General features: G+C 39.5%; 1 protein-coding gene across 1 annotated transcript in view; it reads left to right on the top strand.

Moving 5' to 3' along the window:
* BMAL2 (basic helix-loop-helix ARNT like 2) overlaps nucleotides 1-21,648 on the top strand; it is a 55,696-nt gene that overhangs the window by 14,895 nt on the left and 19,153 nt on the right. Inside the window, exons 5-8 of the mRNA XM_007446309.1 lie at nucleotides 2,728-2,807; nucleotides 3,876-3,968; nucleotides 6,939-7,056; nucleotides 7,890-8,033. Coding sequence (XP_007446371.1) covers nucleotides 2,728-2,807; nucleotides 3,876-3,968; nucleotides 6,939-7,056; nucleotides 7,890-8,033 — 435 coding nt within the window. The remainder of the gene's footprint in view (nucleotides 1-2,727; nucleotides 2,808-3,875; nucleotides 3,969-6,938; nucleotides 7,057-7,889; nucleotides 8,034-21,648) is intronic.

Below are 21,648 nucleotides of genomic sequence, written 5' to 3' on the forward strand. Positions count from 1 at the left end.
CTCTCAAGCACTGCGCCACCAGGGAAGCCCTAAATGTGTATTCTTAATTTCTGTGCTCATCTCACCACGGTGTGATGACGACAGTGGTTTGCAGACCACATTTGGAGTCAGCCTTCTGCAGCAGCAGGCGCTTTCCGAGAACCTGCGTGGGTCTGAATACCTGGAAGCCAATAATGCATGCGTGGGTCCTGGAGGCAAACCTGGGTTCGAATCCTGGCTCCCTGCCCTTAATTGCCATGGGACTTAAGTTATTTCACATTCTAATCCTCACCTCCCACAGCTGTGAAACAGGGATAATGTATTGCCTCATAGGGTTGTTGTTAAGAGTAAAGGACGAGTGTAAAGGGTGAGCACAGTGTTTCTCTTTTTTTCATTATTGTTCTTTTTTTTTACTGCAGTATAGTTAACAATGGTGTGTTAGTTTCAGGTGTACAGCAAAGTACATATTGAGCTATCCATATACAGTAGGTCCTTGTTGTTTATTTTGTATCCATTAATCCCAAACTCCTAATTTATCCCTCCCCAACACCTTTCCCCTTTGGTTAACCACAAGTGTGAGTCTATGTCTGTGAGTCTGTTTCTGTTTTGTAAATACTCTTTCTGTTATTTGTATCATTTTTTTAGATTCCACATATAAGTGATATCATATGAAGTTTGTCCTAAGACAGATATCAGAGAAAGAGCACAGGGTTTCTTGATGCTGGAGGTGGTGGTCAGAGGACAGGAGGAAGAATTGTTACTGTCATATTGATCATTATTATCCTTATTATAATGATCATTGTCATACTGTCATTTTTTAATGACGGTGATGAACTTTATAACAAAAGTCAGTGATCATGTTTCCTCATTTATTTTTGCCACCAGAATCCGAGAATCGACTTTGTCACTGCCCTTTGGCAGGCGTACAGAATCGCACAGCTTGCATTTTGTTAGCTCACCTCACCCTAGCTTTAGCTCTTTGCTGACTGCCCTCTTTTTCTCCCTGGCACGTCCTCACGTCCTCACGTCCTCACGTCCTCACTCTCCTGTTTCGTCAGGGCTCGTCCATTCTGGCTGACTGACACTGACTGGCTTTCCTCAGCACGATTCCGCCAGCCTCACTTCAGGCCAGCCTGGAAGTGTCAGCGCCTCACTCACATTGATTTATTCCTGTGCCTGGCCTGGCATGCAGAGTCTGCATCTTTCGTCCCTTTCTCAACTCCCTCCTACCAGGCTACTGGGTAGTAATAAGAAGAAGAAGAAGAAGTCATTTGGGGAAATTCTTTGAGGGCTACCTAGAAGGTAGATTCCAAAAGAGATTTCATTTGCTTATGCCAGGCCTTTAAGGGGTGCTGCCAGTCTGAGAAGACTTTACCAAATCACTCTGAGTGTGTGTGATTTTCTGGTTTTGTTTTTTCCCCACCACTTAGGTAGTTGGTGAGTTTCGGCTGTAAATTCATCCAAGGACCAATTAATTGCTAACAGGTCTCAGGGTGTTACCCTACCTTTCTTTTGCAAAAGCATCTTTCCTTGCGGTGCCTAGAAGGAGGGGTTTAGGGTTAGGGAGGTTGGGAAGTGTAAGGGAGGGAAATGTGATTTACTTTTGAATCACCCTTGCTTGGAGGTTATCTGGGGACAGCACACCTTGGCTTGATGAACTGTCCCCTGCGCCCCCTTGTGGCCATGAAGGGCTTTCCCTGTCAAGGTTGGTGGATGCCCTCAAGACAAACGTACTTTTAGTTCTTCCCTTACTTCTCTCAGGTCAAATTTTACCTAGCTTTGACATGATCATTACTTATCATTTTCCCAGCTCTTCTGGTTTCTTTCCTTTTAATACAGTAATCTCTGTGCTAAGGGCTTAAAGTGAATTATTTCATTTATATTTTATACATTTTTTTGTATTATCAGAAGTCTCCATATGATCTTTAAAGGGTCATATGGGAAATCTTATGAATTCATAAAATTTGCTTAGAATTCCAGAATCTCTATATTCAGGGTAATTCATATGATCAGTTTTAATAAGCTAAGAAATTATAAAAATAACCAGAGTCATGAATATTGTTGCATGTTATTATAATGTTATAGATAATATATTGCACTTCATTACTTTTCAATATACAGCTCTTACTGTCTGCATATTTGAGTATAATGGAATAAGCAGTTCTAAGAATTTACAGTCTGACAGGCAGAACACTTCAATCTAGTAATAACGAAGAAAGAATGATTACAGAAGAGGTCTTAGAGTGTGCTAAAAGAGAAAGTACCATCCTCGTTGTCACCAATAGCAACAGCAGCATTGCTAATGTTCACTGAGCATTTACTACATTTCCATCTCTATTTTTTTTTAAAGAAATACTCTATTCTATTTATTTATTTATATTTTTGGCTCTGTTGGGTCTTCGTTGCTGCACGTGGGCTTTCTCTAGTTGCAGTGAGCGGGGGCTACTCTTTGTTGTAGTGCACAGGCTTCTCATTGTGGTGGCTTCTCTTGTTGCGGAGCACGGGCTCTAGGCGCGCGGGCTCAGTAGTTGTGGCTCAGGGGCTCAGTAGTTGTGGCTCAGGGGCTCTAGAGTACAGGCTCAGTAGTTGTGGTGCACGGGCTTAGTTGCTCCGTGGCATGTGGGATCTTCCTAGACCAGGGCTCGAACCCATGTCCCCTGCATTGGCAGGTGGATTCTTAACCACTGCGCCACCAGGGAAGTCCCTCCATCTCTATTTTTAATAACTAGTTGACTTCTTTATTTTCAGGTATGACAAGTTCTTATGCAGGAAATAATTACAGACCTTCATTCATTCAGGATAATGAGCTCAGACACTTAATTCTTAAGGTAAGTTAAGAGATATGTTTGTCTAAGTTGTATTTGTCCTTTCATTTTTGTTTGAAAGGGAGGAAGATTTTTAGTTCTAAAAATTCCTGTTCTAAACATACAGGACTCTGTATTATACCAAATTTCCTTTAAGATAAAAGTTTAAGTTATGCAAGTAAACATGTCTTATTAGTTTGGGCTAATGAATGTAGAGGCAGAGGATAGGCACTTTCCAAAGGAGAGAGCATAGCTTGTCTTTAATGCTAAGCTCCTTACACTGCCTGCTGCACTCACTTCCCACACCGTAGGCTCTATTCCCCACTATTGGCACCTCCTTCAAGGCCATCTGCCTTGTACTCAATTCCTTCAGGATCCTGTTCTCTGCAGATGAGCCAGCCACTGCTTACTGAATGAGTTGTTAGTCGATGCTTTGCCATTTCTGTCCTCATCATTTCACGTGCATGCCTGGGTTTCAAATTCACTGGTGTACAGGTTTACTTGACGTGGAAAATATGACCATGTCATTGGCTTATCCTGCTCCCAGGAGGTAATACATGTCTTGATCTTATGCTGTTACTACTAGGCTTTATGCCTTAGTATGATTAAATAGAAAGATTTTTTGATATACATTTGTCCGTTTTTCTTTTAATTTTTTTAAAGAGCCCCTTTTTTATTTGAACAGCTGAATTCAAATATAGTATTCCTGATGCTTCCTTCATCCCAATCTGCACAGTCCTTCCGTCTCAGTACATCCACAGGCAACCGTTATTGATGTGTTTTGATATCTTTACAGAATTTCTGTATGAGTATAGAATTCGACATAGGTAATTTTTATATTTTAAAATATCTCAACTAGATATTCCATGCCTGGACTTTCCAAGTCAAAAACATTACTTTAGACTGGGGTTCACTTTGATTTTATCAGTCTTTTTATGTACTGAGAAAATTTCTTAAAATTAATTTTACTAGCTCTTGTGACCACTCTACTAGTTTTATTGCTACAGTAATTTCCTCAAAATCTGAATGTATGTGTATGAGAGAGACAGAAGATATCTTTTAAAATATTCACTTTGTATTTTTAAATCCTAGACTGCAGAAGGCTTCCTATTTGTGGTTGGATGTGAAAGAGGAAAAATTCTCTTCATTTCGAAATCAGTCTCCAAAATACTTAATTATGATCAGGTATCCAAAACTGAGGATATTTTCTTACTATGTTTATTAATTTAAAAAAAAAAATTTGGGGGGGGGTGGCTGCGTCGGGTCTTAGTTGAGGCATGCAGGATCTTTCGTTGTGGTGTGGGCTCTTTGTTTGGCGCATGGGCTCTTTGTTGCGGCATACGGGCTTCTCTCTAGTTGAGGTGCATGGGCTCTGGTTTGAGGCACATGGGCTCTCTAGTTGAGGCACACGAGCTCAGTAGTTGCGGCATGCAGGCTTAGTTGCCCCATGGCATGTGGAATCTTAGTTCCCCAGCCAGGGATCGAACCCGTGTCCCATGCATTGGAAGGCGATTCTTTACCACTGGACCACCAGGGAAGTCCCACTATGTTTATTTTGTAAAAAAAACATATCTTGAAGCTCTTTTTCTGAACTCTCTCTTCCCATTGGGCTGTGGGATTCACTTCTGCTAAGTTAGAACTAAGAGAGATGGGAAGATGTGTGGAAAAAGTATGAATTTTTGTTATTGACAGGAGTGTTCACTTCCTTCAGCAAGTTATTTCATTTTCCTGAACCTCAGCTTCTTCCTATGTAAAACGTGGAAATTATGATTATACCTGTCTCTCAGGATGTAAGCACTAAATACGATATCATGTTTGAGTGTCTGAAAAATATTAGTCACCCTTCTCTGTTTCCTCCAAGAGACAGCCTTATTACTTATTAAGTTATACACACTACAAAACAGTTTTTTATCTAGGCTCTGGCAACAAACTCTGAAATACATCTTTCACTTAACTAGTGGTGTGATTGATTTGCCTCCTTTTTACTGAACACCATTTAATTTAAACTAATTACTCAAAAACTATAGCACTGAAACCAACAGAGTGAATAAACTAGCATCTGTGGTCTCCTTCAAAATAGAAATAGAATAATATAATACATAATAAAAATAATAGATATAGCTCTATTTACAATAGCCAGGACATGGAAGTAACCTAAGTGTTCATCGACAGATGAATGGATAAAGAAGATGTGGCACATATATACAATGGAATATTACTCAGCCATAAAAAGAAACGAAATTGAGTTATTTTTAGTGAGGTGGATGGACCTAGAGTCTGTCATACAGAGTGAAGTAAGTCAGAAAGAGAAAAACAAATACTGTATGCTAACACATATATATGGAATCTTTAAAAAAAAAAAAATGGTCGTGAAGAACCTAGGGGCAGGACGGGAATAAAGACGCAGGCCTACTACAGAATGGACTTGAGGACACTTGGAGGGGGAAGGATAAGCTGGAACAAAGTGGGAGAGTGGCATGGATATATATACACTACCAAATGTAAATCCGATAGCTAGTGGGAAGCAGCCGCATAGCACAGGGAGATCAGCTTGGTGCTTTGTGACCACCTAGAGGGGGGGGATAGGGAGGGAGACGCAAGAGGGAAGAGATATGTGGATATATGTATATGTATAGCTGATTCACTTTGTTATAAAGCAGAAACTAACACACCATTGTAAAGCAATTATACTCCAACGAAGATGTTAAAAAACAAACAAAAACAAAAAGAAAAAATATCTCATCTCTGCCTATATTGCCCCCAAACTTGAAAATTTGGAGAGATAGAAGGCATTCATAGATAATGAGTTAAGTAACAGAAAAAGATATTATGAACCTACATACAGAGGGAGTGAAAACCAAATGAATCATGCAGCTGGTTATAGGTGGGGACACAAAAGCAGGGTAAGACTTGATTTTTCTGTCTTCTAATTGGAAATAGAGAAAACATCACACACATACATACACACCAAGATACTTGACAATTCAAAGTAACTCTTAAGTTCCAAATTAGTAACATGGAGGCCAGCCCCACTGGACACTGACTTTGCATTTCAGAGACGATTCAGGAGACTCACTGACTGCTCAGGAGGACTTTGGGATCCCCATGGTACAGGGTCTGGTCTTCAGCTTTTCAGCCTTAGAAATCTGATTTGTCTGTAACAGCAGAGATTGGCACAACATTGTAAATCACGTGTACTTCAATTAAAAAAAAAAAACGGATTTGCTCTGAAGCAGTTCTGGGTATAGACTTATGTTAGCCAGTCACACAATAGACTGATGTATAAATCAGATTGCTAGTGTTTTTTTGTTTTGTTTTGTTTTTGATAGCGATATCTAACCGCCAAGCACTCCAGGCCACTTGGGCCAGCTGGTCCATTTTTTTACCTTCTGTAGGAATGTCTGCTTGGGTAATAAAGGAGTTCAGAAGAGGGGTGATCACTGTGGGCCTCACATGTGAAATAGAATGTCTCCTAGGCTTTAAGGTGAGCAGAGAAGAGGAGGAAGACATTTCAGGTTGGGAGAAGGAATCTTGGAATTCAGGGAGTAAAAGGCAGTTGTCCGGATCAGCCAGGGAACTGAGTTTATAGAACAGAGGTAATGAATTCCAGGTGATGAGACCATGCAAGCAAAGTCATGGGCTGAGGAATGCTGTGCATGTGGGGAGAAGTGGAATGCCAAATGAGACGTATTCCAGGTTGGATTTGAGTTATCAACAGTATGGTAATTATTTGTAAGCAGTATGGTAAATTTGAGTTACACCATAAAAATCACAGGTATTCTCTGACTTCTATATTATACTGTAATATAATCTCTTTTACTAATGGTAAAGTTTAAAGTAAATAATAATATGCCTTGAAGTAACATGTGAATTGGGGATGTTACCAAGAGTAACAAGAATAAATAGAATGTTAGTTATTAGGTGCGTGTATGTGGTTTGTGTGTATCCAGTTATGGGTCTGTGTGCATGTGTTTTTTCTATCTACACCTATCACTGTTTTTAACACTGACCAAGCTAAGGTCACCCAGTATAGTAAATGCACCTGAGCTTAAGAAAAAGCCACTTTAAATGAAAGAAGGAGTATCCTATGTCTGTATGAGGAAAGGTAGAAATGACATGATACTGACTTTCAATGAACATCTACCTTGTAAATAGGCTAGTTTGACTGGACAAAGCTTGTTTGACTTCTTACATCCAAAAGATGTTGCCGAAGTAAAGGAACAACTTTCTTCCTCTGATATTTCACCAAGAGAGAAGCTAATAGATGCCGAAAGTAAGTACTCATTTCAGCATTCTTACCATTTTATGTAAATGTAATTATTACTTCAGAATACAGCTGTACAGTGTTTTGAAAACATTAGCTAATTATGGTTTTATCAAGAGGAGAATTATTTAGTAAACTTTATAATCATCAACCTCAGTTTAAAAAAACAATGTAACTATATAGAGAATTCATGTATTTGTACACATATATAAAAACAAATACATTCATCTGAAGATGCTTTGGGGAAAATGTGATTACTTCATATTCTCTATTTTTCATATGCTAATAAAATCTTTATAGGAAAGTATCATTTGGGATAAAAAAAATTGCTGGAGTTTTTTTATTATTTAGTTGTATGCTGAGGGACAATTATTCTCTTTCTTAAATGTGTTAGTTAGGTCTACTCAATGTGAAAGGCCTTGTGTAATTGTGCTTGAGAAGTGTACATATTCTTTATCTTCTCCAGAAATACTTCTCTTCTCTGAAAATGCTTATCGCCTAATAATTATTTATAATATAAAAATAATAATGCTTTATGCTACTGATTACTGTTTTAGTTAAGGTTTTTTTCATTTAATTTTTATTTCATTTAAATTATCTTTATTATCTGCCCCCCTGGGGAAAAATATAAAGGTAAATTTCAAGTGATTATAAGTTATCAAAATGTGATTGCTTGACAAATACATTTTTTTTGGTATGTTTCACTTTGGGGTTTACTGTATAATAATGTCAATAACCATTTCTCAGGTAATAGATGACCAGAAAATGTTAGGAGATAGATTTCAAAATTATTTGAAAATATTATTTTCTACCTATTCTCTTACCTCTTTGCACTATGAAAGCTGGTTTGCAAGCTCACAGTAATTTCCACACCGGAAGGAGTTGTGCGTATTCTGGCTCAAGACGATCCTTTTTCTGTCGAATCAAGAGTTGTAAAATCTCTGTTAAAGAAGAGCACGAATGCTTACTCAACTCAAAGAAGAAAGGTATTGTCCTTTTGAAATGTCAAGTGATTTGAGGCATGGATATAAAATTAAATGTCCTAAATATTTTCTGTACAAGAAAAAAAAAATAAGCTGAATGGTCAAGGCAAATAATTGAGGCCAAAAGCATTTATTTATCTAAATAATTCTGGTTCTCGTGAACCAAGACCGTGTTAAGTAGATCCAACCATAAGTGAATCACCTAACCTACAGAGCAGTCCATATGAGAGAAAACCTTGGCGGCCAACGCAACTACCTTAACATGGCTAAAATCTCTGTGATGTTTGATGCAAGTTATAAATTGAGTAGAGGCTAACATTATCAAGTTTTGTTTGTGTTTTAAAGACTACCAGATTAATTTCTCTCTCCTTCTGTGAAGAAAAGAGTTTCCACATGGACTTATTTAGTACTAATATTTCAGTCATCTCTTTGTTGTGGTGCGTGGCTAGTGTCCAGGATAACCATTTTACTTCTGTAAAACCTGATCTCACCCTCCGTCCCCTGGCCTAGCATCCTAACTCTTTGTTTCTAAACCTTGCAACTGCGTAGAATAGAGAGGTTGCAACCTCTCTATTCTTTTTGAGAACCACTGCTTTAAACTCTTGTGTCAAGTATGAGATTCTTTGGGAACACAAGAAGAGGAAAGGGTAGAGGAAGAGGGGATGCCCTGGGCAGCAGTGCCGAGACTGGTGCAGGCTCAGCGGCCATGGCTCACGGGCCCAGCCGCTCCGCGGCATGTGGGACCTTCCCGGACCGGGGCACGAACCCGCGTCCCCTGCATCGGCAGGCGGACTCTCAACTCTCAACTGCGCCACCAGGAAAGCCCGCTTACAGTTTTTTTATAGCGTGCAAAATAATGTTTGAAGGCCATTGCTTTAGAGATTAGAGAAGTAATAGATGAGTCACAGGATACCCCTAGGAACACCTCTGTACTTTTAGTAGACCCCTCACCTGATAGTGAGAAAGACGTTTTTCATGTTATATGAGGTCCAGTGGGAGCTAAGTGACCATTGCTATCACCGCAGTAACATATGAAGTACTCAATCAGACACCCTGGGTCTGCCCCCCTTAGGACTTCATATTAAGACCACAGGAAGGGCAAGACATGTAGACTAGCTAGGAGAACCTCACAAACATTTCAAAAGATCTGTCCCCGAATAAGGAAGACTACAGGATGATCAGTGGAGATACGAAAGATTTAAGAGGACAGCTTGGTGATGTGCTTCTCCACCATAATGAAGGTTTAATCCTGAATTGACAAGCGCCCAGTATGGAAGAAAAGATTGGTGCCTGTCAAGCCTGTGGCCCTGGAGGCTTCCCAGACTCAGATCTCCAAAACAGGATGCCAACAGCAGCACCAGGGCATCCTGCTGGAAGGAATAGAGAATGCAAGCCCATTGGCAGATCCTGGACCATTAAAGCACAGGCAACACCTCTTTCCAGGAAATCTTCCCTGACACCCTCCCCTTGTTGGTTGGCTTGAGTCCCCAGTACCCGCTTTTGCTAATCCATTAATAATCCTGAGCACCTCTTACATCACGGCCCTTTCCACACTGTATCAAAATTATTATTATTCTTTGGTTGCCTCTCACACTAAACTGAGAGCTTCATTTCTCTTTCCATGATGCCTGGCACACAGTAGGCACTGAAACATTTACTGAAGGCATAAGTGACCATCCTCTTGCCCTTTGTTCCTGATTCACTGACCACATCATTGCTCTTCAGTCTACAAGAACAATTAAGAATCCAGTGAATTAGTCTACATTATAGTGTCTTTCTTTCACCAAAGAAGCAATTTAAACACACTTTGAGGTTTTTTTCCCCCAAGACATTTTGAGCAAATACTGTGGACTGAATTAATGTCCCCTAAAATCCATATGTTGAAGTCCAATGTGGTCGTATTTGGAGATGGGACCTTTGGGAGATAATAACGTTTAGGTGAGGTCATGAGGGTGAGGCCCTCCTTCTCAGAGGAGACCCCAGAGAGTTTGCTGTCTGTGAGCACACAGCGAGATGGTAGCTGTCTGTGAGCTAGGATGAGAGTCCCCACCAGAACTCAACTATGCTGCCATCCTGATCTCGGAGCTCCAGCCTCCAGAACTGTGAGGAAATAAACTTCTGTTATTTAAGCCACTCAGCCTGTAGTGCTTCTTTATGCGGGGCCCCAGCTGACTAGGATGGGAAACAGCTTGGATCATTTTTCTCTACCAGAATTCCAATAAGTAAATCTGAAAAGGCTCTGCAGCGGAAACCAAAGGAATCTTGGCCTTGCTGAAAATAAATGTATGTTTATTAAGTTGGCATTTTACAGTTTGTCTTGAAATACGGGACTACAAGTCACAAATCGGTGGTAGGACTCTACCTTGTCTAGGCTCATCCTTTCTCTTACCTTAGAGTTTTCATTTCATTTTTTGTCAAATTCTAGGACAGCACACGACTGAATATATACAGTCAGTCACTAATAATAATCTTAGAGGTATAATGCTTTCTGTGTCTGGCCTTTTAACCCTTTGTAAAGATAGCAAAAGGAAAGTGAGATATCTTCTGTGAAACTACATGGTACTGTGGTAGCATTCCAAAGCAGTCTTGTAAATACTGAATCTTAAGCAAAAACACATGTGTATAGTCATAGGTTTAAAAAAAAAAAATCCAAGCAGCATTCTTGAAGAATGTAATAATCAAACTTCAGTCCTTCCATGTGGTTTCTTTCTAAAAGGATTGTTTTTTTAATTATAAGTTTTAGAGATGTATAAGAGAGGCAGGGAAAGTTTCTTTCCTTTGAAATAAATATTGATAATCCTACTGGGAAAATACAGATATTTCAAGAATATCTGGTAAACGGTCAATTTGAGCTAATTTATAGTTGAGTTCTGTGATGCATTAAAGAAACTGAAATATCTTTAAGTCCCTCCATTGTCCCAGGTTCTTATACTAGGCCCTGCTTCACAACAGCCATGCTGGTGGACAGGCTTTAGGACAGAGTGGACAGGGCCTGGGCTCTGAATTCAGTAGAGTTTTAATGTCAGGTCTGCTGCTTAACAACTGTGTGACGTTAGGCAGGTTCCTCTCAATATATGGAAAATGGGTGGGTGGACTGAATTGTGTTTCCCCTAAATCCACATGTAGAAGGCCTTATTCCCAATGTGACTGTATTTGGAGACAGGGCCTTTAAAGAGGTAATAAAGGTTAAGGGATGTCATGAGAGTGGGGCCCTAATCCGGTGTGACTGGTATCCTCATAAGAGGAGGAGGAGACATCAGGGGTGCATGCACGCAGAGGAGGCCACCTGAGGATGCAGTGAGAGAGGCCTCAGGAGAAACCAAGCCTTCCAACACCTTGATCATGGACCTCTAGCCCCCAGAACTTTGAGAAAATAAATTTCTATTGTTTAAGCCACCAGTCTGTGGTATTTTGTATAGCAGCCTGAGCAGACTGATACAATGGCTAGACTAATAGCACCTCACGGGAGTGTGGTTAGGATTACATGTAGCTGAGGCAGCGCTTGGCTCCTAGTAAGCACTCACTATGTGTAAGCTGTTATTTGTGGCTCAGAAAGAAGAGAGGGAAAATAAAAGAGCAAATCAGTATGTATTTAAAGTCTGTATGCCAAGCACTTTGCATAAGTACCTAATTTAATTTGCATAACAATCCTGTGCAAACCATCCCAGTCTTGCAAATGAGAAAAACCAGAAGCTGGAAAAGGTTCTGTAACTTGTCTGAAGTCACATAGAAAGTGGCAGAATCAGGAATCTGGCTTTAAAATCTGTCTTCTTTCCACTATGCCATGCTGCCTATTAGAGTAGCTTCCTGGATGCCAAACGTTATTAATGGGAGAGATCCATTCTAGATGATTTCTGCAGCAGACACACAGCAAGGGGGTCGGCTCCTGTTGTGGGAATGTACCCCCCGCCCACACACAGATGCTCATCCCCACACGAAGCTGGGCCACACAGATGCCTGCACTTAGAGCCAAGTATGTTTTCAAAGAGGACTTTTTAATCTGCTCAAGTACTTGACCAGGTATTCACTTAATACTCCAAAGCTCTGTGCCAAAGGCATGAGGTCGATTTGGCCTAAGAGGTGATGAGGACTTGTGTTAACCATCAGCGGGGCCAGTCCCCACAGTGGAAGAGTTGGAAGTTGGGGAGCAGTGTATGTAGACAGATGTGTAGACAGATGCCTGGGCCCCGATGAGGTAACCGCAGAATGTAACCCCGGTTGGCCACATGGATGGCTTCCCACTCATGAGACTGTTTTGTATTTTACTTTAACCAAAGGCAATGTCCGTCAAGTGAAATGATTATCTTTTGCATAGAGTTGCTACTACATTGTTTTTTCCAATAATAATTAGCTAATGGAATTCACTATGTTTTAAGACCATTCCCTATTAATGAAGAAAGCCTGTAGTTAGTAAAGGTGTTTTTCTTCCCTTTTACCAGGACGTGCCAGTTCCATTTAAAATGTCAAATTATTGCTTAAGACTATTTTTTAGAGCAGTTTTAGGTTTACAACAAAATCGAGAGAGAGGTACAGAGATTTCCCATGTACCCCTTGCCCTCACACATGTATAGCTTCCCCCATTATCAACATCTCCCACCCAGAATGCCATATATATTTTTTAAAACAAGGATGAAACCTACATTGACACATCACAATCACACAAAGTCCATTAGTTTACCTTAGGGTTCACTCTTGGTGTTGTACATTCTGTGGGTTTGGACAAATGTATAATTACATACATCCATCGTTGTAATATCATACAGAGCATTTTCACTGCCCTAAAAATCCTCTGTGCTCTGTCTATTCATCTCTCCCCCAAACTAGCCCTGGCAATCACTTATTTTTTCTTTCCTACTTTTGCCTTCGTTATATTTAAATTTAAAAGAAGAGAGACTAGAAAGCAGCCCTTTTAATGCTAATTGAAAATAAATTTAAGGGGCTTCCCTGGTGACGCAGTGGCTAAGGCTCTGCACTCCCAATGCAGGGGGCCTAGGTTCGATCTGTGGTCAGGGAACTAAATCCCACACACATGCCACAACTAAGAGTTCGCATGCTACAACTAAAGAGCTGGCAAGCCACAACTAATGAGCCCTCCTTCCACAACTAAGGAGCCTGCCAGCCACAGCTAAGAACCAGCACAACCAAAAAAAATAAAAATTAAGATTTATGGAAAGGTCATTTCTCAAGATTGGCTATGAGTCGCTCAAGTGGGGCTTCATTATATTATTCTCTCTGATTTTGTGAGTATTTGAGATTTTCCATAATAAAAAGTTTTTTAAAAACATGATTGGCATTAAAAACATTATTTCTACCATGATTCTTACATAAATGCCATGGATTCAAATTTTGAAACAGCTTTTAAAATGGGGTTAAGATTGCTCATATATCTCCACTTGTGAAATCAAATGCTGATAAGGATGGATGATTGTTACCAAATATCTTAGGTATTTCTTAAATTTATCTTGGTAAGATAATCAGTAATCCATGGGCTTCTTGTGCAACAAGATGTGGCATCCTCTCATGCCCCTTGGCTTCCAGTGTCCAATACTTATGACTCTCTGCTTGACCTCTTTCTCTGGTCCTTAGAGACAGTTCTGCCTGTACCAGCAAGGGGCAGACCTCCAGTGCTGGGGAGTCAGTGCTCCCAGGAGGGTCCCTCATCCACTGACTGAGGGAAGCTGATGGATAAATATTCTTGCTCTTTTTTCCTTGAGGCCGTTCAAGCTGCATAACTGCGGTTCTTGTTCTACATTTTTTTCCCAGAATGCCCCAATAGGTTAAGCTTTAGTTTCCCAAAGTGGGGACTTGTTGAAAAATGTATCTATTATTAGCTTCTTTGTCTTCCCTGCCTCACTTCCCTGCCAGAGTTCCCTTGGGAGCACCTCTCAAATACACTTCTTATACTCAAATCCTTGTCTCAGGATCAGCGTCTGTGAGAATTCAAAGTAAGCCATCAAGATACCAAGTTGAGAGACCCAGCCGGCAGCTTGTGGAAGAAAAATTTCATAAAGGATTTTGAAAAGATACCCTGTGGATTAAGGGAGTGTTTGGGTTGTTTTTGTTTGTTTGTTTTTCTCTTTTTAAAATCATGTAGTCGATTGCACATGAGTCTACCCTGTGGAGCTGATTGTAGTTTGTGAGGATTGAGGCCCATGACCCCAGTACTTAGGTAAAAGTCTAAAGAATTCTTGGGATGAGAGGATTTTCTTTTTTTGAATTTTTCAATTTTATTTTACTTTTATACAGCAGGTTCTTATTAGTCATCAATTTTATCCACATCACTGTATATATGTCAATCCCAATCTCCCAGTTCTTCACACCACCACCACCACCACCCTGCCACTTTCCCCCCTTGGTGTTCATACTTTTGTTCTCTATATCTGTGTCTCTACTTCTGCCCTGCAAACCGGTTCATCTATACCATTTTTCTAGGTTCCACATACATGCGTTAATATATGATATTTGTTTTTCTCTCTCTGACTTACTTCACTTTGTATGACAGTCTCTAGATCCAGCCACGCCTCAACAAATGACCCAATTTCATTCCTTTTTATGGCTGAGTAATATTCTATTGTATATAGGTACCACAACTTCTTTATCCACTTGTCTGTCGATGGGCATCTAGGTTGCTTCCATGTCCTGGCTATTGTAAGTTGTGCAGCAGTGAACATTCGGGTGCATGTGTCTTTTTGAATTATGGTTTTCTCTGGGTGTATGCCCAGTAGTGGGATTGCTGGGTCATGGTAATTCTATTTTTAGTTTTTTTCTTTTTTTTTCTTTCATAATTTTTATTTTTTTTATTTTTATTTTTATTTTTTTAACATCTTTATTGGGGTATAATTGCTTTACAATGGTGTGTTAGTTTCTGCTTTATAACAGAGTGAGTCAGTTATACATATATATATGTTCCCATATCTCTTCCCTCTTTGTCTCCCTCCCTCCCCCCCTCCCTATCCCACCCCTCCAGACAGCCACAAAGAACCGAGCCGGTTTCCCTGTGCCATGCGGCTGCTTCCCACTGGCTATCTACCTTACGTTTGTTAGTATATATATGTCCATGTCTCTCTCTCGCCCTAACACACCTCACCCTTCCCCCTCCCCATATCCTCAAGTCTGTTCTCCAGTAGGTCTCTGTCTTTATTCCTGTTTTACCCCTAGGTTCTTCATAACATTTTTTTTTCTTAAATTCCATATATATGTGTTAGCATACGGTATTTGTCCTTCTCTTTCTGACTTACTTCACTCCGTATGACAGACTCTAGATCTATCCACCTCATTACAAATAGCTCAATTTCGTTTCTTTTTATGGCTGAGTAATATTCCATTGTATATATGTGCCACATCTTCTTTATCCATTCATCCGACGACGGGCACTTAGGTTGTTTCCATCTCCGGGCTATTGTAAATAGAGCTGCAATGAACATTTTGGTACATGACTCTTTCTGAATTCTGGTTTCCTCAGGGTATATACCTAGTAGTGGGATTGCTGGGTCATATGGTAGTTCTATTTGTAGTTTTTTAAGGAACCTCCATACTGTTCTCCATAGTGGCTGAACCAATTCACATTCCCACCAGCAGTGCAAGAGTGTTCCCTTTTCTCCACACCCTCTCCAGCATTTATTGTTTCTAGATTTTTTGATGATGGCCATTCTGACTGGTGTGAGATGATATCTCATTGTAGTTTTGATTTGCATTTCTCTAATGATTAATGATGTTGAGCATTCTTTCATGTGTTTGTTGGCAGTCTGTATATCTTCTTTGGAGAAATGTCTATTTAGGTCTTCTGCCCATTTTTGGATTGGGTTGTTTATTTTTTTGTTATTGAGCTGCATGAGCTGCCTGTAAATTTTAGAGATTAATCCTTTGTCAGTTGATTCATTTGCAAATATTTTCTCCCATTCTGAGGGCTGTCTTTTGGTCTTGTTTATGGTTTCCTTTGCTGTGCAAAAGCTTTGAAGTTTCATTAGGTCCCATTTGTTTATTTTTGTTTTTATCTCCATTACTCTAGGAGATGGGTCAAGAAGGATCTTGCTGTGATTTATGTCATAGAGTGTTCTGCCTATGTTTTCCTCTAAGAGTTTGATAGTTTCTGGCCTTACATTTAGGTCTTTAATCCATTTTGAGCTTATTTTTGTGTATGGTGTTAGGGAGTGATCTAATCTCATACTTTTACATGTACCTATCCAATTTTCCCAGCACCACTTATTGAAGAGGCTGTCCTTTCTCCACTGTATATTCCTGCCACCTTTATCAAAGATAAGGTGACCATATGTGCATGGGTTTATCTCTGGGCTTTCTATCCTATTCCATTGATCTATCTTTCTGTTTTTGTGCCAGTACCATACTGTCTTGATTACTGTAGCTTTGTAGTATAGTCTGAAGTCAGGCAGCCTGATTCCTCCAGCTCCATTTTTTGTTCTCAAGATTGCTTTGGCTATTCGGGGTCTTTTGTGTTTCCATACAAATTGTGAAATTTTTTGTTCTAGTTCTGTGAAAAATGCCAGTGGTAGTTTGATAGGGATTGCATTGAATCTATAGATTGCTTTGGGAAGTAGAGTCATTTTCACAATGTTGATTCTTCCAATCCAAGAACATGGTATATCTCTCCATCTGTTTGTATCATCTTTAATTTCTTTCATCAGTGTCTTATAATTTTCTGCATACAGGTCTTTTGTCTCCTTAGGTAGGTTTATTCCTAGATATTTTATTCTTTTTGTTGCAATGGTAAATGGGAGTGTTTTCTTGATTTCACTTTCAGATTTTTCATCATTAGTATATAGGAATGCCAGAGATTTCTGTGCATTAATTTTGTATCCTGCTACTTTACCAAATTCATTGATTAGCTCTAGTAGTTTTCTGGTAGCATCTTTAGGATTCTCTATGTAGAGTATCATGTCATCTGCAAACAGTGACAGCTTTACTTCTTCTTTTCCGATTTGGATTCCTTTTATTTCCTTTTCTTCTCTGATTGCTGTGGCTAAAACTTCCAAAACTATGTTGAATAAGAGTGGTGAGAGTGGGCAACCTTGTCTTGTTCCTGACCTTAGTGGAAATGCTTTCAGTTTTTCGCCATTGAGGATGATGTTGGCTGTGGGCTTGTCATATACGGCCTTTATTATATTGAGGAAAGTTCCCTCTACACCTACTTTCTGCAGGGTTTTTATCATAAATGGGTGTTGAATTTTGTCAAAAGCTTTCTCTGCATCTATTGAGATGATCATATGGTTTTTCTCCTTCAATTTGTTAATATGGTTAATCACATTGATAGATTTGCGTATATTGAAGAATCCTTGCATTCCTGGAATAAACCCCACTTGATCATGGTGTATGATCCTTTTAATGTGCTGTTGGATTCTGTTTGCTAGTATTTTGTTGAGGATTTTTGCATCTATGTTCATCAGTGATATTGGCCTGTAGTTTTCTTTCTTTGTGACATCCTTGTCTGGTTTTGGTATCAAGGTGATGGTGGCCTCGTAGAATGAGTTTGGGAGTGTTCCTCCCTCTGCTATATTTTGGAAGAGTTTGAGAAGAATAGGTGTTAGCTCTTCTCTAAATGTTTGATAGAATTCGCCTGTGAAGCCATCTGGTCCTGGGCTTTTGTTTGTTGGAAGATTTTTAATCACAGTTTCAATTTCAGTGTTTGTGATTGGTCTGTTCATATTTTCTATTTCTTCCTGATTCAGTCTTGGCAGTTTGTGCATTTCTAAGAATTTGTCCATTTCTTCCAGATTGTCCATTTTATTGGCATAGAGTTGCTTGTAGTAATCCCTCATGATTTTTTGTATTTCTGCAGTGTCAGTTGTTACTTCTCCTTTTTCATTTCTGATTCTATTGATTTGAGTCTTCTCCCTTATTTTCTTGATGAGTCTGGCTAATGGTTTATCAATTTTGTTAATCTTCTCAAAGAACCAGCTTTTAGTTTTATTGATCTTTGCTATTGTTTCCTTCATTTCTTTTTCATTTATTTCTGATCTGATTTTTATGATTTCTTTCCTTCTGCTAACTCTGGGGTTTTTTTGTTCTTCTTTCTCTAATTGCTTGAGGTGCAAGGTTAGGTTGTTTATTCGAGATGTTTCCTGCTTCTTAAGGTGGGCTTGTATTGCTATAAACTTCCCTCTTAGAACTGCTTTTGCTGCATCCCATAGGTTTTGGGTCGTTGTATCTCCATTGTCATTTGTTTCTAGGTATTTTTTAATTTCCTCTTTGATTTCTTCAGTGATCACTTCGTTACTAAGTAGTGTATTGTTTAGCCTCCATGTGTTTGTATTTTTTACTGCTCTTTTCCTATAATTGATATCTAATCTCATGGCGTTGTGGTCGGAAAAGATACTTGATATAATTTCAATTTTCTTAAATTTACCAAGGCTTGATTTGTGACCCAAGATATGATCTATCCTGGAGAATGTTCCATGAGCACTTGAGAAAAATGTGTATTCTGTTGTTTTTGGATGGAGTGTCCTATAAATATCAATTAAGTCCATCCTGTTTAATGTATCATTTAAAGCTTGTGTTTCCTTATTTATTTTCATTTTGGATGATCTGTCCATTGGTGAAAGTGGGGTGTTGAAGTCCCCTACTATGAATGTGTTACTGTCGATTTCCCCTTTTATGGCTGCTAGTTTTTGCCTTATGTATTGAGGTGCTCCTATGTTGGGTGCATAAATATTTACAATTGTTATATCTTCTTCTTGGATCGATCCCTTAATCATTATGTAGTGTCCTTCTTTGTCTCTTCTGATAGTCCTTATTTTAAAGTCTATTTTGTCTGATATGAGAATTGCTACTCCAGCTTTCTTTTGGTTTCCATTTGCATGGAATATCTTTTTCCATCCCCTTACTTTCAGTCTGTATGTGTCTCTAGGTCTGAAGTGGGTCTCTTGTAGACAGCATATATATGGGTCTTGTTTTTGTATCCATTCAGCCAATCTGTGTCTTTTGGTGGGAGCATTTAGTCCATTTACATTTAAGGTAATTATCGATATGTATGTTCCTATTCCCATTTTCTAAATTGTTTTGGGTTCGTTATTATAGGACTTTTCCTTCTCTTGTGTTTTTGTCTAGAGAAGTTCCTTTAGCATTTGTTGTAAAGCTGGTTTGGTGGTGCTGAACTCTCTCAGCTTTTGCTTGTCTGTAAAGGTTTTAATTTCTCCATCAAATCTGAATGAGATCCTTGCTGGGTAGAGTAATCTTGGTTGCAGGTTTTTCTCCTTCATCACTTTCAGTATGTCCTGCCACTCCCTTCTGGCTTGTAGAGTTTCTGCTGAGAGATCAGCTGTTAACCTTATGGGGATTCCCTTGTGTGTTATTTGTTGTTTTTCCCTTGCTGCTTTTAATATGCTTTCTTTGTATTTAGTTTTTGACAGTTTGATTAATATGTGTCTTGGCGTATTTCTCCTTGAATTTATCCTGTATGGGACTCTCTGTGCTTCCTGGACTTGATTAACGATTTCCTTTCCCATATTAGGGAAGTTTTCAACTATAATCTCTTCAAATATTTTCTCAGTCCCTTTCTTTTTCTCTTCTTCTTCTGGAACCCCTATAATTCGAATGTTGGTGCGTTTAATGTTGTCCCAGAGGTCTCTGAGACTGTCCTCAGTTCTTTTCATTCTTTTTTCTTTATTCTGCTCTGCAGTAGTTATTTCCACTATTTTATCTTCCAGGTCACTTATCCGTTCTTCTGCCTCATTTATTCTGCTATTGATCCCATCTAGAGTATTTTTCATTTCATTTATTGTGTTGTTCATCATTGTCTGTTTCATCTTTATTTCTTCTAGGTCCTTGTTAACTGCTTCTTGCATTTTGTCCATTCTATTTCCAAGATTTTGGATCATCTTTACTATCATTATTCTGAACTCTTTTTCAGGTAGACTGCCTATTTCCTCTTCATTTGTTAGGTCTGGTGGGTTTTTATCCTGCTCCTTCATCTGCTGTGTGTTTTTCTGTCTTCTCATTTTGCTTATCTTACTGTGATTGGGTTCACCTTTTTGCAGGCTGCAAGTTCGTAGCTCCCGTTGTTTTTGATGTCTGTCTCCAGTGGCTAAGGTTGGTTCAGTGCGTTGTGTAGGCTTCCTGGTGGAGGGGACTAGTGGCTGTGTTGTGGTGTATGAGGCTAGATCTTGTCTCTCTAGTGGGCAGGTCCACGTCTGGTGGTGTGTTTTGGGGTGTCTGTGGACTTATTATGATTTTAGGCAGCCTCTCTGCTAGTGGGTGGGGTTGTGTTCCTGTTTTGCTATATGGTTGGCATAGGTTGTCCAGCACTGTAGCTTGCTGGTCGTTGAGCGAAGCTGGGTGCTGGTGTTGAGATGGAGATCTCTGGGAGATTTTCGCCGTTTGATATTATGTGGGGCTGGGAGGTCTCTTCTTGACGAGTGTTCTGAAGTTGGCTCTCCCACCTCAGAGGCAGAGTCCTGACTCCTGGCTGGAGCAGCAAGAGCCTTTCATCCACTCGGCTCAGAATAAAAGGGAGAGAAAGTAGAGAGAATTAGTATAAGTAGGAGGAAATAGGAAAGAAAGAAAGAAAGAAAGAAAGAGAGGAGGGAAGGAAGGAAGGAGGGAAGGAAGAAAGAAAGAAAGAAGAAAAGAAAGGAAGAAGGCAAGAAGGAAAGAAAGGAGGGAGGGAGGGAGGAGGGAAGGAAGGAAGGAATGAGGGAAGGAAGGAAAAAATACAGAAAGAAAGAAGATACAGTAAAATAAAATAAAGTATAATAAAGTTATTGAATTAAAAAAATAATTATTTAGAGGAAAAAAAAAAGGGAAGGATAGAACCTTAGGACAAATGGTGGAAGCAAAGTTATAGAGACAAAATCTTACATAGAAGCATACACATATACCCTCACAAAAAGAGGTAAAGTGGAAAAAATCATAAAACTTGCTCTCCAAGTCCACCTCCTCAATTTGGGACGATTCGTTGTCTCAAAAAGGGAAGGAAGGAAGGAAAGATAGAAAGAAGGTAAAGTATAACAGAGTTCTTTAAATTAAAATTAATTATTAAGAAAAAAATTAAAAAAAAAAATGGTCGGATAGAACGCTGGGACAAATGGTGGAAGCAAACCTATACAGACAAGATCTCACACAGAAGCATACACATACACATTCACAAAAAGAGGAAAAGGGGAAAAAATCATAGATCTTGCTCTAGAAGTCCGCCGAAGGGGCTTCCTAGTGTGTGGAGACCTTTCCTCCTTCACAGCTCCCTCCCACTGGTGCAGGTGCCGTCCCTATTCTATTGTCTCTGTTTTTAATTAATTTTTTCTTTTGCCCTACCCAGCTACGTGGGGAGTTTCTTGCCTTTTGGGAGGTCTGAGGTCTTCTGCCAGCATTCAGTAGGTGTTCTGTAGGAGTTGTTCCACATGTAGATGTATTTCTGGTGTATTTGTGGGGAGGAAGGTCATCTCCGCGTCTTACTCCTCCGCCATCTTTCCACCGCCCCTCTATTTTTAGTTTTTTAAAGAACCTCCATACTGTTCTCCATAGTGGCTGTATCAGTTTACATTCCCACAAACAGTGAAAGACGGTTCCCTTTTCTCCAAACCCTCTCCAGGATTTGTTTGTAGATTTTCTGATGGTGCCCATTCTAACTGGTGTGAGGTGATACCTCATTGTAGCTTTGATTTGCATT

This window comes from Lipotes vexillifer, unplaced genomic scaffold, assembly GCF_000442215.2.
Source record: "Lipotes vexillifer unplaced genomic scaffold, Lipotes_vexillifer_v1.1 scaffold477, whole genome shotgun sequence".
Classification (NCBI taxonomy): Eukaryota; Metazoa; Chordata; class Mammalia; order Artiodactyla; family Lipotidae; genus Lipotes; species Lipotes vexillifer.